We start from the raw sequence: 18,440 nt of genomic DNA, 5'->3' as shown, positions 1-18,440 counted from the left end.
TCACGTCAAACCAATACAGACCGTACAAAACTTGGTGAATTTTTAGCATATGTAACGATTAATCGACATGTATATGAATGTAAATCGCACTAACTCCCTTTATTAGTCAGTGTGGGTTATTTACTGGGCGTTTAATAGGTCCATATTATTTTGAAGAAGAGATCTGAATTTTCTGAAAAATGAGCTACCTTTGTTACTGGAGAATATTTCTTTACGCGAAAGAAGAGTTATGATATGGCAACAAGATGCTGCATCCCCTCATAATAGCGGTATAATTACCTTAGTGCCACATTTCAAAACAGATGGTTTGGAATTAATGGACCCGTCTGATGGCACTATGATGGTCTGTGCTATCACGCTTATATTTTTTTTTATATGGGGCTATTTAAAAGGCATCGTTAATGACGAAGAACCTACAGATGTTGACCATTTAAAAACTAAAATTTGACAATCGTGTACCCAGATTTCGCCAGAGATGATACATGTGGCATGTACACGTGAATTGCTTAGACAGTTTGCCGCTTGTGTTGAAGCAGAAGAAGGTCATTTTGAACACCTCCTATACAATTATTTCACATTTTTTATAATATTGATTTTTGTTGAAAATAAACATTAAATTGAAAATTTACCGTACTTATTTAAATTAATACCCTCATTGTGGTACACCGTTGAATTTGGGATAAAAAACCCTTTCATCTGACCTAAATTTTAACCCCCTAATCCTTTAAATTTTTTCCATTGTAATGACGCCACAACGTACGTAATGACGTCACAGATCTCATGTATGTGTTATAGGTAAATCCCGAAATTGGATAAAATTTGTTTTACCCGGATTCTTTAATATTAACCAAATTGGGTGGATAAAAGGCAAAGGAAATTGATAACTTCTTGATTTATCAAGGTCATTTAAGATATATCCAATGTCAAATTGATAAAGCACATTTTAAATTGGGTATAAATAACACTATTTGGGTTTAAACTTTGGACTCTGAAAGAATAGTAAGTGTAAAAGTAAATCTGGATGTCAAACCTCTGAATGTGATAGCATTCTGTGCACCGAGAATAACAGATATACCACCACAAAGGAAAACTTTTACGAACACCTTCAGACTGTAATAAACGAGACTCCAAAGGATGAATTTATAATCATTATGGGTGATTTTAACGCCCGTGTTGGCAATGATATAGTTCCAGGAATAAAACAGCGATATAATGAAAATATCAGAAATGAAAACGGAAACCTTCTGACGAACCTCTGCAGCATAAACGAAATACGTATTAATAATACATTCTTCCCTCGTAAAGAACATTACAAATACACTTTTGAAAACAGTAGAGGACAAAGATCTATGATAGACTATATTCTGTCGAATACAGAGTTACATCCCTCTCAAATCTTGGATGTAAGAGCACTAACATCAGCAGAAATAGGAAGCGATCATAAATTGGTATTGTGCAAAATCCGAATGAAAACACATATATGTGATAACAAAACGCCAGAATACACCACAAAGATAAAAGTCGAAAGCTTACAGGATGACTCCACAAGATACCTATTCCAAAAAAGAATAACCGAAAAAAGCAGAAACACATATATCACAAAAAGTGATGGAGTCGAAGAAAGCTGGGCAAAAATTAAGTCTAATATCTTAGCCTCGGCCAAGGAAGTTCTTGGTGAAAGAAATATAAATAAATCGTTCGCAAGGCGAAGAATCCATGGTTTTTTACAGAAGTGAAGAAAAAATGTAAAGAAAAGAAAAAAGCTGACCTGAAATACATGTCAACCAAAACACAAGAAGTATACCATAATTACGAGCCTGCAAAAGGAAATATGGCGCTTCATAAGAGGTCAAAGAACGGAGGTAAAGGAACTAATAGAACCAAAACACATAGAAAAGGATACGTGGATTGACTACTTAAAAAAGCTCTATGCCGACGAAGAATAAACTACGCTAGAACCGGAAACACCAGAAATTACCACAAATGGAGAACTTAATATAAATGTACGGGAAGTTTGTAAAATACTTGAAAAGCTGAAGAATAGAAAAACAGCAGGTAAAGACGGGGTACCAATAACTGAAATATTGTGGAGCAGCAATGACAGAACAATTAACAAAATTAATTAATAAAATTATAAAGCACAATAAAATACCGGAAAAATGGAGAACGAGCGAAATAATTCTAATATTCAAGAAAGGAGATAAAAACAGCCAGGAAACTATAGAGGTATAAACTTGTTAAATACTACCCTAAAACTTACAACTAAAATTTTACAAGTACTAATAAATCAGAGGATAAGTTTAGCAGATGAACAACTGGGTTTTCGTAGTGGAAGATCGTGTACAGATGCAATATTCGTTATAAAGCAAATTACTGAGAAATCACTAGAGAATAATAGACCAGCATTTCTGTGTCCGGTTGACCTAAAGAAAGCGTTTGACAGAGCAAGACTCAAAGATGTAATCCATCTTCTGTATGATAGAGAAGTTCCCCTAAATATTACAAAAACTATCGAAAACATTTACCAAAACAACAAAATGGAAGTCAGAATAAATGGACAACTTACAGAACCTATGAAATAGGCAGCGGAATAGGACAAGGGGACTCATTTAGGCCTATACTCTTCAATTTGATCATGGATGAAATCATCAAAAGCGTTAACAAAGGAAGAGGATATGGAATGGGAAACAAAGAAATAAAAATAATCTGTTACGCAGACAATGTAATATCGATAGCCCAAAATAAAGATAGTGTGCAAAAACTGATCCACAGATTTAACATAAGAGCAAAAGAATTTAATATGACAATCTCATCTCAGAAAACCAAAACAATAGTAGTCAGCAAAGAACCAACAAGATGTAAAATAGAAATTGTTGTACAACAAGTAATGGAAATAAAATACCTGGGAATTACATTGTCCAGCTATGGAGAACTGGACAAAGAAGTGAGAGATCACGTACAAAAAGCAAATAGACTGGCAGGATGCCTTAATAACACTATATGACGAAACAGACACATTAATACTGAGATGAAGTCAAGAATTTATAAAGCCAGTGTAAGACCAATAATGACATATGCCTCATAAACAAGACCCGACACAGCCTCAACGCAAAGGTTACTGAAAACGGCAGAGATAAGAGTACTGAGAAGAATTACAGGAAATACGCTTCTCTTTCGAGAGATCGAAAGAGAAGTGAAGACAGAAGAAAATGTAACGTACAGTGTATAAATAAACGGTCACAAAATAGCAAAAAAGAATGGAATAACCACATAAGCAGAATGGGGGAGACCCGTGTCGTCAAAATAGGAAGAGGTAAGTCACCAATCGGCAAAAGAAATATCGGACGACCGCGCAAAAGATGGAGTGACAACCTTCCATAGAGGTAGTAATCCGCCAATGAACAAGCTGAATTGCTTATAAAGAGGAAGAAGAACAAGGGTTTAAATTTTATTTGCTTTCTTTTCTTTATTAAGAATCTATTATAGAATTATTGTCCAAAAGATATAACTAAGCATTGAAAACTTTATATAACTAAAACAGCGATAAAAATCGTTTTAATTTTTACTCCATATTAGAAACGTTTATTTATTTGAACAGGATAATATAGTATTAACCGGATAAATCCAGAATACAACGAAATTTTCACAAATATCTAGCTGTATCCAGTATTCTTGGATAATTCTAACTCTATCCGGGTAATTCTGGTATTATCCGATATTTCGCGTTTTAAGCGTAACATGTACATCAATTGATGGTATTGTAGGTCCAATTGACCTTTCCCAATTTTCAAATAAAAATATTTATTACTTCCCGAATTATAGGCTGTTAAAATATCTTGGAACACCCTGCATTCCAGTCTCCAGCCATAAAAGAATCAATGTACACAAATACCTAGATCGTGCTTTTAGGCTAAAAAGTATCTGATAAGGTTAGGATGAAAAGATCATGCTTCTACCAACCAGTGAACAGAAGACTTCAAGACTATGGCCAGAAGAAATTTACAGTGAATCTAAACTGGCCAAACACTTCGATTAATCGATTAGAAAAAACAAAGTGATACATTCTGTCGCTATGTACGTTGAAGACTTAACGTTATAAAAGTATTTCAATGTCCAGTCCCTACAGACTGACAAGAGCGGATACGAAAATCATTGCATGAAGTGTAATTAGTTGCTAATCAACATCATTAAGTTTTAAACGAATACAAATTACCATGCGAATATATACCGGCTATCGTATAAAACGAATAGGCAATACAGATAACAAACATACTTAAAATATTCACACAAACAACTTTATCTCTTCAAACATTATAATAGAAATTAATGTTTTAGTCACAGAAAAGAAATTTCAAGTTGTGTAATGTTTGTTTAACGTGAGCAGAACGTTTGCAAAACAACAATTTTTTAGGTTTACTGTATGATTTACGAATGAAAGATGTTAGACAATTAATTAGTAACATATTTATGAATAATACAATCAGTCATTCATGTTCTTAACTTGATACTATTCAGGTTGACGAAACTATTATTGGACAAATTTTAAACAAAAATGATTCAATACGGTCTTAAATATTAGTCCCAGTAGTAATGCAGCTAGAAATAAATGATTAAACCACTTTTAAAGTTAATCTAAATGATTACTTTATTTATATAATTATATTTTTAATATTATTTTGAAGCTATAGGTCTAACGATGCTTTGCGCCCAATTCATTATTAAAGTCATTTTTAAAATGACTTTGTACTCAAGGGAAATAAGCAAAATTTAACCGTATTTAGGACTTCGGTATTTGACTTAGGTATTTGACGAGTTTTTCCGAATATATGCCTATAGTAAGAAAGCCTTTATGGTTTCTGCAGAAATTTCGGCTTGTTTTTTTAATTATTAATAATTTAGGAATATTCTCTTACCATTAAAAAGGTATTTATTTATACTTAACTACAAACATTTTATCTGTTAAAGCTGGGCAATCACGTTCCGACTTGCAGTCATCAAGCTAGCAAGTGTAAGAAGAGAAAATGTTGGATGATGAACTTATTTGTTGATCGTGTGAACTAATGTGACACGAAATTGCTCAATGTCATTGATGAGGATGATTACAAAAACTACCTCAGAATGGACTGTTTCGCTGTTGCTGGAAAAAGTTGGTCTAATCATTTCCAAAAAAATATCATCTGTGTGTGAATGTGTCAGTACTAAGCAACGCCTTGTAGCAACTTTACGCTTTCAAAAATTTACCCATCGTTTTATTTACCCAAAACGCTTTACCCATCAAAAAAATAAAATCGACAATCGATTATCGAATCAAATCAAATCGAATCGATTATCTAATCGAATTGATTATCGAATCGATTATGGAATCAAATCGATTATCGAATCGACTATCGAATCAAATCGAATGGATTATCGAATCGAAGCGATTATCGAATCCGATCGAAATACAATGAAATAGATTAATATCAAATAAGTTAAAATACAATAAAATAAAATACAATCGAATTGAATCCGTTATTGAATCGAATTCAATCGACTATCGAATCGAATCGAAACGATTATCGAATCCGATCGAAATACAATGAAATAGATTAATATTAAATAAGTTAAAATACAATCGAATCGAATCCGTTATTGAATCGAATCGATTATCGAATTGAAATCGATTATTGAATTGAATCAAATCGTATCAAATCTATGACCGAGTCAATCATCGAAGCGGAATCGAATCGAGTCAAATATTGAATATAATCAAATATCGAATCAAATCGAATCGATTATAGAACCTAATCGAATCGATTATCGAATCAAATCGATTATTGAGTCAAGTCGATTATCGCATTGAATCGATTATCGAATGGATTATCGAATTGAATCTATTATTGAATGGAGTCGATTATCGAATCAAATCGAGCATCGAATCGAATCGATTATCGAAGCGAATAGACATAAAATAGAATAGAATAAAATAAAAGTAAATTAAAACCATCGCTCCTTGCTTAGACGATAAGAAAGCTATGCTTCCGCTCCCCGGTCACTCCCGAAGTGCCACATCCGTTTTTTTTACTGCAATAATTAGATCAAACAATTGGCAATTAGGAATTATGTTTGTGTTGAGAAAATTCGTAAGAGTGTTATGATTTTTTTTTTTTCAAACGAAAACTTGTTTTTGGTGTACTATAACTAGAAGTTTTTGTGTACTAGATAGTCCGATAAAGCATGTAATTTTTATCCAATTATTTGATATGTACATACATACAAGCGAGGCTGTTACAGCCCAAGCCGTTTCTTGTTCCCTTTGCGCCAGCCATTTCTGTCAATCCAGTCATTTTGACCTAATTCCCTCGCTAGCATTGCTTCTGGAACGTCAACATTTCAATTTCCATTGGTCCTCCTCGTTTCTTTCTTCCAATGGGAGACCACTGCCACACTCTTTTAGGTCATCTACTCGCTTTCATTTCTGGAAGTATTCATACCACATAAGCTGCTTCTTATTAATGTTATCAAGAATGTTGCATTCCACTTGCATCCTCTTCTCCAGTCATCCATCTCCATCTTTCTCTTTGTTTCTTATTTACTATCCAGACGTTTAGTGTCTCTTGGAACTTTATTATTCCATAATACGGAGTTCAATTGTCTTATGGCTCACTGATCTTGAGCTATTTTATAATAATTATTAACGTCTACATTAGAGGTTTCTGTATTAAAAAATGTAACACTTATGTAAAATTCTCATAATTTTGAACGACATCATTCTCATGGCAGAGTTCTTCTCGATCGCCGATCACCATATGTGTACTTTCTCTAGATTAATTTCTACGCCATATTCAGCCAACTGTTCTTGTAATTTCCGCATCATATAAGATGCGTCGTCCAGATCAGCTGTTATGATAAGCTGATGGTCAGCAAATGGATAGGTATACAGCGTCGTATCTCTTACTGGGTTCCATCCCGCCGCGTTTTTTTTCCCAGTCTGTTAAAGCTTTAGTCATGTATACTTGAAACAAAGTAGAAGCAATACAACGCCCTTGTTAGTCCTTTTGGGACTGAAAAATGTGGAGTTAATTTTACACCCATCTTTATACTACTCGTTGCATCAAGGTGTGGATTTTGCACAGCTTTTATAATGGTTTATTTAATGCCCTGTTTTTGGCACAGCAGTTTGGCATTGTTTTCAATGCTGGCACAGTCGCGAGAGGGGTACACTATCATATGCCTTTTGGAGGTCTACGAAAGTTAGGTGGACGGGTCAGTTCTTTTCAGATTGTTTTTCAATAAGCTATCTTAAAACGTGCATTATCAATGTATGAAAGCCCAGCTCTAAAACTACTTTGCTCTTCGCTTTCTGTCATATTATCTTCTATTCGAGTTTTAATAATTATGCCATATATAGACATCCAATCAAGCACAAACCATTGATACCTTGGAAATTTTTACACTTTAACCTACTGTCTTTTTTGTATATCCGATCAGCTTGCTTCCATTGATTTGCAACATTTTAAATATAGTTGGTAGTATTTCAAATACTTGTACAGGAGCTTTTTTAATTAGTCATATCGGAATGTTACCGCTGTTTATCCGCCTTTTCGTTTTTTATTTATTGGGCGGTCTTTTTAACTTCTGCTACAGGAAATATGTGAATATCTTCTGTGAAGTCGTCAATTAAAATTGCTGGGTTGTGGTCTGCTAAAAATTTTTATCCTGTCCTCTGCCAGCAGTAACTTGTAATATTCCTTCCATTTATCTGCTCCAATTGCCGAAATAATTCAATGTTCCTTATTGTATGTTCTAAGATCTTTTAATACTTTCCATGTTTATTATTTGAGATGTCATATCTTCAATTTTTCTTGAGATATATTGAAGTGTTGATTCTAAAAAGGAACTACTATAAGCTCATTTTGTATTTCTCTAGCGTTTGGCAGATCATTGTTATAAACTTTTGGATAAATATAATTAAACTAATAAACGACTTATACCTGTATTGTTGGGCTCCGGTTACATTAACCCAACTGATTTTTTATGTTGACTTTTCAATTTATTATAAGAATTAACACACTTACAATTGACCCAGGTGGGGTCTCAAACTACATTATGAACTGCGTTAGCAGTACTAAACACATGTAAAATGAATTTAATTTGAATTTCTAAGTATATGTCGGTATGTCACATACCGCTCTCAAAAGGATGATCACTGGAAAAAGTCAATATAATTATTTGTAATGAACTATCAAAAATAAAGTTGTAAACAATTAATAATAATTCTAGTGATGATAAAAATAATAATAATTCTATCAACCGAGTACTTTTCAACCATTCTTTGTAAATATTGTTAGTAATAAGTCGTTCGTGTACCATACCCAGTATTTTAACAATTTATAGATCATTTGCGATGTCATTTTGCATTTTGCTGCGCTCTGTATTTCTGACCCCTAGTATTTTTTATAGATGTTTGGACACTCGCAATCTTCCCGAGGTAATCGTGAATACAAACAGAAGTACACAATATTGCAATGATAGCGTTAATGGCGTTAACAATAATCCCGAATACTCTGCCATGTCTTCGGACTGTTGTAATAATAGGGATTTTTGTAACGATAAGATGTTATCGTTTATACCAGGTTAGATTTGTTCAGTTCAGGAATGGGGGATAAACGATTCAATGTTATTTATATGTTAACTGGTCCATTTTCAAATGTTACCGTATCTCAAGTTGCCTTACAAGAAATGAGAAGAAATATAATGCATGCTCTCTAAGGAATAGTGAACTACTACTGTTGTAATGTACACAGGAATGGGTTGAGATTATAATCCTTTTGAAATTTCCCAATCATAACACATATATCCATAATATGTGTTATGGATAACTTATGGATACTTTATACTATTCTTACAGTTTTTAGAAATAAGAGTCGATTTTTTCTATAGCAGCGAGAAAGTTAAGAGTATTTATCCAAACAATTATCTACAAAGTACGTCGCTTAGTAATTTTAGGCAAACACATTCAGGTTAGAGGTTAAAGGTTAGTGGTTTTCAACTTTTACTAAATTTAAACAAGTAATTGTTGAGTGTGTAGTTCACTAAAGAATATAATCTTCTATAATCTTTCAAGGTGGGATACATGGTAAAAAATTATACCAAAATGAGAAAAATATTAAGGTATCGGAAGTGGAACTCAGTAGTCTTTAATGACAAGTCTTGATTTTGTTTGTGTATGTAATTCACTCCTCCTCCTCCTAAGTGCCTTCTCTGTTGAGGTTGGCGATCAATATGGCAAATTTCTTTCTGTTCTGGTGTCGATGAATTAATTCATTTCCTCTTGTGTGGGTCCAATCTCTGATGTTTCGTAGCCAAGATTTTTTCTTTCGTCCTATGCCCCTTTTACCTTAAATCTTGCCTTCTAATATTACCTGGAGCTGCTCAAATTCCCTATGGCGCATCATGTGTCCTACATATGACGTCTTTCTAATTTTTGAGAGTATTGACCAGATAAGGGCGTGTGTTCATTGCTCTCAGTACTTCTTCATTCGTAGTTCTGCTGGTCCAGCTTATTCTTAGCATTCGGCGGTACACCCACATTTCAAATGAATTTAATTTGTTGACGTCATACTGTTTTAATGTCCAGGTCTCACAGCCATATGGTAATAGAGACCACACATAACACTTTAAGTGTTCTCATTAAACTAGTAGTTCACTAAACAACAAAAATTTTACAGTGTTTTGTAGGAAGTCGTGTTCACCACACTGTCGGAGTTATGCCTGGCGTGCCCTAACTTATGACTCCAAATCCCATCTAATGTTTATGAGAGATAACACGGACAGACATCGTTCCGTACATGAAATTGTAGAACCACATCTTATACCTTATACCCTTAGCCATATTAACGATGGAATACTTTGAGGTTCTTCTTCTTGCAGTGGCCCGGAAATCATTGCAGGATACGGATTTTGTTTTCTTTGGTAAGGCAATAAACGTTCAGCTTTATGAGTTCACCATATGAATTGTCAGGTCCAGGAGCTTTGCCATCTTTTAGTCGTGATATTGCTCTTTCTACTTCATCTGATGTGATTGGTAAGTGGTCGTTACATATCTAGAACGGAGGTTGTTAAGACCATCAATCGGCCGGATCGACTTTGAAGTTGTTGAAATTTATTTTTTACCATTGCTTCCAACCTATGATTTATCTCCAGTTTAACCTGTATGGGACATCTTCCTCAAACACGGGTTTTGACATTAGTTTAAGGTGGCCGGGATTGAGATATCTAGTAATGAAGCTCAGACGCTCCAATGAACGTGTAGCATACAATGACGCATCTTCACAGTAATAATGAATCAAGCCTCAAATTGGGGTTGTTGCCTGTTATCTGTAATTCTTCTTCTTCCTGTTTAAACATAATCCACCTCCATCAACGTTCAGATTATCGCACCCGCTTTTTCGGGGACTTCTTCATCCCGTTAGTGATTTATCTCGAGCGATTCTCACCATTATTTTTTCTTCCATTCTGCAATCAAGCAATCTTTTGGTTTTTTTGTTTCTGACCTTGTATTTGTGTTGTATATCGTTATAGGCCTTATAACAACTTTATATATTCTCTACTAGCCCTAATACCAATGTTTTTATTACGCCATATCGTATTGTTTAGACAGCTCTCGTTGTTTGATCCCTTACTTCTGCTTCAACGTCGCCATAGCCTAATAGTTATATTCCTAAGTATTTAAACTTCAGCCTGGAATTCAACTTTTTTACGTATCCACTTGCGGCAGCATTCTCTTGACAAATTTAATCCAATTTCATGATTACATTTAGCAGTAACTTGCCTTCGTATGTCTTTGATGTTTTTTGCATAATTTTACTAGTATTCTCCTATTTCTATCAGAAACAGGTTTGGGACGACCTGGGCTTTTACCTTTTTTATCTAAGATACTTCCCGTTTCCCCCTAACGTGTACTGATATTCCAAACTGTAGGTTTAGGAATATTAAGTTCATCCGTCACTTCACGGATTGTTTTATTGCGGCATTCTTCTCTTTTTTTTCTTCCTTGGGGATTTCACTCTAGGGCAATCTTTGCAATACTGGAATTATTTTTTCTGTGTGACCAATCCAACTCCACTTTCTGGAATTTATTTGATGTTCTACCCTTTTTTGTTTGGTCAGGTTTAGTAGATCTTCGTTTCTGATAATGTTAGGCCAGAAAATATGAACAATTTGTCGTAGACATTTATTAATAAAGACCTGCAGTTTATCTGTAAGGGTTTTTGTCACTTTCCAGGTTTCACATCCGTTGAGTAGAACAGACATGACATTTGACTGGAATATGCGGATCTTTGCCCTTGTAGTACACTGGCCAGACCTCCAAATAGGGTCGAACATGCTGAATGCTGGTTGAGCTCTTCGTATCCTCATTCGAATATCGTCCTCTGTACCTCCGCTTTCTGTTATGACATTTCCAAGATACGTTAAGTTTTCCACATTTTCAATCTGCGTGTTGTTGATAGTAAATAGCGTGTTGTTTCTTGCATTTACTCTCATGGATTTGGTCTTACTAATATTGATTTTCAAACCTACTTTATTGACTTTGGTGGAAAGTGTTTCCAATTGATCAGCCACATCTTGGAACCTTTGTCCTAACAGGCAGATATCGTCGGCGTATTCCAGATCGCTTAGGCGTGTGGTTAACGTCATTGTATCCCTCTTGTGTCGGAGTCTAATTTGAAGAGAACAGAGAACATAGTCTACAGCTATGTTAAAAAGAAACGGAGAAAGCACGCATCCCTGTCTGACTCCAGTAAGTATGTCAAATTCGTCGCTGTTGATTCCATTGTGTGTCACGCTGCATTTCGACTCAGTGTGCAGTGACTTAATGTTTCTTTTAATCAATGGTAGAATGTAAATGTAAATTACCAATTTTATGAACTAAATTTTTTATGCGATGCATTAGTCGTCGTAAAGCATTTTCGCATTTTTTAAATAATCTTCTCGATGAATTCGGTGATATTCAAACTTTTAAAATAACCTTTGAAGTGTTTATTGCTGTAAAAACTGTGAAGAAATCGCAATATACCAATTAAAAATTGTTCATCAAAACAAAAACATGACGTAACAAAATTATTACCTGCTTAAATTAGATAAGACAAACATATTTGGAAAACGTGGATCTGTTTGAATAAATGCTTTAATTTGATGAATGTTATAAAAAAATCGGCAACTTTATTTTTATTTGAAATAAAGTAAATAATTTAATTCAAATAAAATATTTGTTGTAGTACTATAATGTATAATGATTAAAAAATTATTTGAAAAAGTTTATAAGCCCCATCAATGTGATTGACTAGTAGTAGTTCACTGAACACGACTGCGCTCACTCGTTGTTTTATTAGTTTGTTTCAGTTTATTATCTAAATCTTATTTTTCTTTCAGTAATGTAATTATTTTTTATTCGTAATAATTGAGTATTGTTTTTAAGTCTCATTAATTATATTCAAAGACAATTAGAGCGATAAATAAATAACTAGATACAATCCATTTACATTTATCAGACTAAGAACTTCATTTTAAGTTCGATATTACTTAAAAAACTGGTCTCGGTGGTGTGAACATGGTTGGTTATAATTATGGGTATCAAATTACTCGATTGTTTTTTGTTTTATGTATTAAAGTGCATGACTTGGTAAATCTGCTTCCCATTTATTAGAATGATAAAGCAATTCGGGTCGTAATATATTTAAAATGGATAAAAATAATCATTATCAAACAAGCTCTACGTTATTTATGGAAACAAGCAGGATAATTCCATTCTGAGTTTTACTTTTACAATTTCTGGTTTTATTCTTGTTTTTTATATTTTATTAAACAAATTCTTTTCTATCTTCCTAGACCAGTTCTCTGGTTGAGAAGCTCTTCCCGGGAACAGTGCACGAGGTCACTCATGTGAGCCACGGGCTCGTTGAAGAATGGTGCCGGGATCACTCACTCGGGATTAATCCTGAGTAGACTGCTGTGGTTCCGTTCACTCGGAGACGGGCCATCAGAACTACCAGAGATCTTACGTTCTATGGTAAAGCTTTATCGGTTTTCAAATCAGTAAAGTTCCTAGGGGTGATCCTGGATTCTAAACTTTTATGGACGGAACAGCTCAACGCCTAGGTAAAGAAGGCCGCTGCTGCTTTCTGGGCGTGCAGAAGAGCTTTCGGAGCCAAATAGAGTCTGCAGCCGAACATTATACCAATCCATGATATAGTCTATACTGACGTATGTGGCTATTGTGTAGTGGCTCCGGGCTAGACTGGTTTCAGCTAAAGTACAATTGACTCACCTCCAGCGGTCCATGGTGACATTTAGAAACAGGCCCTCGATTGTGGTCCTGTGCTCTCTATGGTACACGTCAGCATGGCTCCCAATTTGAGTTTTTATCCTCCTTCTTGGTTTGACGTCTTGACCGGGATGTGTGGAACCGAGAGCCTGCTCTAATCCGTCGAAGGAGGCTCACCTGGTTCAGATGGGCCCAGAATGGACGAGCGGGCAGGTGCCGGAGTATATGGTAGAAGAATCGGATTTGAATCTGGCCATGCTCTCGGCTCCCACTCCTCAATCTTTCAGTCCGAGATCTGTGCGATCCTGGTATGCGCTCAGGAGACAAAAGATAGGGCTTGCTCAGGTAGGACCGTCTCTATTTGCTCTGATAACAAGCAGCGCTAAGGGCTTTGGAAGCGCCCAAAATCAGTTTTAAGCTGTTTCTTGAGTGCGAGAGAGCACTTGCTGATGTTGCGCTGACCAATAGGGTTACCTTAGTATGGGTACCGGGACACGCAGGCGTGGAAGGCAACGAACGGGTTGACGCCCTAGAAAGACAGGGTTCATCCACTATCCCTGTGGGACCCGAACCTGTGATTAAAGTGCATTTCAGTACTGGTCGGAGTAGTCTCAAAGAGCTTTTTCTGTGGAGGTTCCAGGACTCCCGGGCCAATTGTGGAGGTATAAGACAGACTACGCACTACCATCCAAAATTCTTACAGCTCAACTTCTCCTTCTGGACTGTAGAAAATGCTCTCTGGTGATCACTGTAGACTCAGACGGCACCTTAATCTGCTTGGATTGTCGGATCGCCCACGGTGCCGTCTGTGTAATGAGGAGGAAACCTCCGAAGAGGAGCATTCTTCTATAGATTCAGAATTCAAAGAAACAGGAGAGACTGACAGGAACAAACAACAAAACAACTAGATATACAAAAATTGAGATAACAAGATATCAAATAGAAAAACAAACACTGGAGATGCGAGACAGAAGACACAAAACGAAAGCTGGAAGTCTTCGAAAGAAAAGTCCTAAGGAAGATATTTGGACCTATTAACGAGAATGAATTATGGAGATCCAGGTACAACCATGAACTCTACCAACTGTTCAAAGAGGCACCGATCCCAGAATTCGTTAAACTTCAGAGACTTCGATGGGCTGGTCATGTAGTGAGAATGGAGACCGGAAGATTGCCAAAAAGAGCCCTAGATAGTAAAATGCAGGGCGCAAGATCAAAAGGAAGGCCACGGAAAAGGTGGTAGGATTAAGTGGCAGCGGACACGCAAAATTTGCTAGACCTGAGAACCTGGAGAAGATCGGCGCGAGACCGGCAAGGTTGGAGGCATATTTTAGAGGAGCCAAATGCTTGATTTGGGCTGTAGCGCCATTGGAGAGAGAGAAGGTATTTAATTCGTTTAACTCGTTTAATAGCACTATTATTTATATTCAACTGAGCTTCCATATGGGGTTGTCTGCTGATTATCATATATTTGGCTAAGAGTGGCCAAACCTATATACTTTTTAACGTACACACTTTTGTTCATTGTACTGAAGAATTCATTCCTATTAGGTTGCGTTTTCACGTTCGAGGATGTACGTATCCGTAAAATATTAGGATTCTTATCTCGTAATTTTTAAAAAAAGTATAAACCACTTGCCTGCTAGACTGAGCACAATGTCTTTGTCGTGTGCAAAGGAGACTACCATCTATAATGAGTTATATATTTAAAAATATGTGGATAGTGATGTAATGAAATAAAAAGTAAGAAAGCAAAACTCAAAATTTATACTTGTTGCTGCTTTTTTAACTGTTTATAATTTACATCTTATAAAAATATTAAAATAAAATTTAGATAAAATATCACCTTACAACAACTAGTGAGTACATTTAGCAAACCCCGTCGTCTTAAATAAACTTTCGGGGGAGGAAAACATAATATGTACAACATTGAAGATATATATATATATATATATATATATATATATCGGCATCCCAAATTGTAATTGGAACGAAAATTGCAATTTCTAAAATCCATTTTATGATGATTAGACTTAAATTATATTTTGCACAGCGCAAAATAAAAAAATAAATTTTTTAAAATTCTATTTTGAATATTAGAATAATTAAAGTCAGCTCGTTCTTCCTCGATTAACTTAATGTGAAAAGCAGTGTTTTCAGAGAACTTCAAAATAAAAAAAAAATACAAATAATATTATAATGTTCATTTTAATTTCTTTGAAGTCTCACAATAAAACACGATGAATTTGTAACGTTTGTTTATTTAACCGTACAAATATATTTATTAGACTAACTCCTTAAATTATAATTTCCCTTATATACAGGGTGTTTCAAAAAGGTATGTTATAAATTAAATCACGGATTTCTTGACGTTTTGTAATAAAAATGGACACGTTACTTTCTCGTTCTAAAAGCATTTTTCATAAAAAAGAAACAACAAAATATAAGCGCACAGAAAAATTTTAAGGGGGGTGGGCAGCCCTAAATCCCTCAAAACTTTTGAGTACGTTCAAATCAAATGAATGTTGTGGCATCATTAGTTTAACACATTATTTTTAAAAATTTTTGCCTCATCACTTTTTTCAAAAAACAATTTTTATTGAGTTACGGCCCTTTTCATTAACCTTTAAAAAATTACGTGCAACTAAATAAATGGCTTAAATGAATTAACAAGTACAAAAAATGTTTATAACCTCTATAAATTTGATATTGCAATAAATGTTAAAAATGACCCCCTATTTCTTCAATGCACATTCGTTATCGTTTTAATAAGAAAAACCGAATGCGCTGAAAAATCATATTTTTCTGACGAAATTGATTTGCAGCTTCAATTATTCTAACCCTCAATTGTTGTTCGTCCTCTATTGTTACAGAATACACTTTCTCTTTCATAAACCCCCAAAAGCAAAAGTCCATGGGGTTAAGACCTGGACTTCTGGATTGCCAAGAAATAGATGCGTCACGACCCCTTCCAATCCACCGACCAGGATACTGCCTGCAAAGGTATTCCTGGACTTCATTACTGTAATGCGGTGGAGCGCCATCTTGTAGAAACCACATATTTTGCCTTATTGCAATATTCACTTCTTCCAAATACTCTTGTAAATCGTTTGCCAAGAACTGCAAATAATTATCACCATTTAAATTGTTGTGAAGAAATCCTGGGCCTATTAGATTGTTATCCACAATTCCTGCCCAAACATTAATTTTGAAAGTCCTTTGGCGATGAGTCGTTTTTTTGGCGTGAGGATTTTCGTCGGCCCAAATGTGCTCGTTATGATGGTTTCTTATTCCATTTCTACTGAAGGTAGCCTCGTCGGTAAACAAAATATTTCTAATAAAATTAACATTTCGAGTGTTTTCCATTAACCCTTTCGATACTGTTGCCATAAAAGTACGATTTTCATTTGCAGCTTTGATGAGCGAGCGCCGTACTATTACGCAAATTAATCTCCATCGTTCAGGTTCTGTCACCGTACATTTTTAAGTATTTACATCTTTGGAGAGCTATAATTGTAATAGTACATTCTACATTGTCCATCTTGCTTACTAGTATCGTCCATGTACGTTACGATCCGCAAATACACCATACCGATGCCGTACATACACGGCAGCACATCACTCACACTACCGCCGTATTTTCTGAATACAGTTTTTTTGAAGTTTTACGAAAAACAATTCCACTACTTCGATAAAACGAATATAAACAAACTGCCGACAAACGAAAAACGATTCAACCACTTCAATATAAAGAATATAAACTACTGAGTGACCGTCTCGATCGCGAAGTTCAAAATTTTCCCGGCGCCGTATATGAGCAACGCGCAACCGATACTTGGCCCGTAGCGAAAGGGTTAACAACCAATCGCAAAATCCAATACTTTTAGGATAATCTTCAACCAATAACTCTTGAACCGTTGTTAAGTGATAGGGTTTAAGCAGCTTCTACGCCTCTAAACCCTTACGTGATGAACATTTAGTTGAGCAGCTATTACCCTTGTACTTATTCCAGGGACTTCTTCAATGATTTCTAAAATGTCTTCATCAGTTGCATCCATTCTTGGACCACCACTATTGCCAGCAAATTGCGGTTGCAATGTACTCCTTTCCCGTAAACGACGATCAATGGTCAGAAATAATCTGCTGCACTATTTCCTTGACATTCACCTACGATATTCCCGATAGTTTATTGAAATCATAATTTAATCTGATCCAACTTACCCAAAGTTAAATGCATATCTGCCATTTCCTGAAATGTGTAGGCCATTGTAATATCAAAATTTTTAATATTAACCTTATTCACACAATAAATGATAGCTTCAAATTATTGACTATTATTGATGGAACTGTTTGTAATTATTGTATCCGTAGAAACTAATTGTAATTTTATAGCCAACTAGGAAAACACTAGTTTTTTGAAAAAGTGATAAGAGAAATTCCACAAAATTCATTTGATTTGAACGTACTCAAAAGTTTGGAGGGATGTAGGGCTGCAACCTCCATTAAAATTTTTCTGTGCGCTTAGATTCTGTTGTTTCTTTTGTATGAAAAATGCTTTCAGAACAAGAAAGTAACGTGTCCATTTTTATTTCAAAATGTCAAGTAGTTTAGGAGATAATGCAAAAAAACAATTTTTTTTTGTAACTTCAAAGCTGTAACTTTTTTTGTGTACACTTTTGTACTAAGGTAAGTTGGATTCAATAAATTTATTTTTGTCCCCGGAATGCGTGATTTAATTTATGACATGCCTTTTTGAAACACCCTGTATAGTTCGCCTCACTCTTTGGAACGCTTCCAGAACCTAGTGGAATTCTCTCGGCGTCAGGACAGCCGTAGCGCTTCCCCGAAGGTTCGATCAGGGGCGTAGCAAGGGGTTGGCGTAACAATATACATTGTTTTACAAGTTACAAGTAAGTGGAAGCGTTTTCTAAAAAAACGCTTGGACATGTCGATACAACTTAGCTGCAACTCTGCTTGTTGCTACGCCCACTTCGCCCATTTGCTAATTGACAAGATAATTTACTTCAAATCATCATAAAATATTCCCAAGAATATGGCAATTTAAAATGTGACGATAACCTTGTATTAATAGTTAGTTTGATATGGATCAGTTTTGTGTTTTGTCTGCAGATCG

At 35.2% G+C, this 18,440-nt stretch overlaps 1 protein-coding gene across 4 annotated transcripts in view; it reads left to right on the top strand.

The window, feature by feature from the left end:
* babo (TGF-beta receptor type-1 babo) overlaps positions 1-18,440 on the top strand; it is a 100,003-nt gene that overhangs the window by 46,779 nt on the left and 34,784 nt on the right. For 2 of the 4 annotated variants that reach the window (XM_072541030.1, XM_072541032.1), the window contains exon 3: positions 8,443-8,615. The exons of the other annotated variants lie outside the window; for them this stretch is intronic. In XM_072541030.1, the coding sequence (XP_072397131.1) occupies positions 8,443-8,615 (173 nt within the window). The remainder of the gene's footprint in view (positions 1-8,442; positions 8,616-18,440) is intronic. 4 annotated transcript variants of the gene reach the window in all.

Source organism: Diabrotica undecimpunctata, chromosome 8 (assembly GCF_040954645.1).
Source record: "Diabrotica undecimpunctata isolate CICGRU chromosome 8, icDiaUnde3, whole genome shotgun sequence".
Taxonomy (NCBI): Eukaryota; Metazoa; Arthropoda; class Insecta; order Coleoptera; family Chrysomelidae; genus Diabrotica; species Diabrotica undecimpunctata.
The sequence above is the reverse complement of the archived record's forward strand: the minus strand, read 5'-3'. Positions and strand labels throughout refer to the sequence as shown.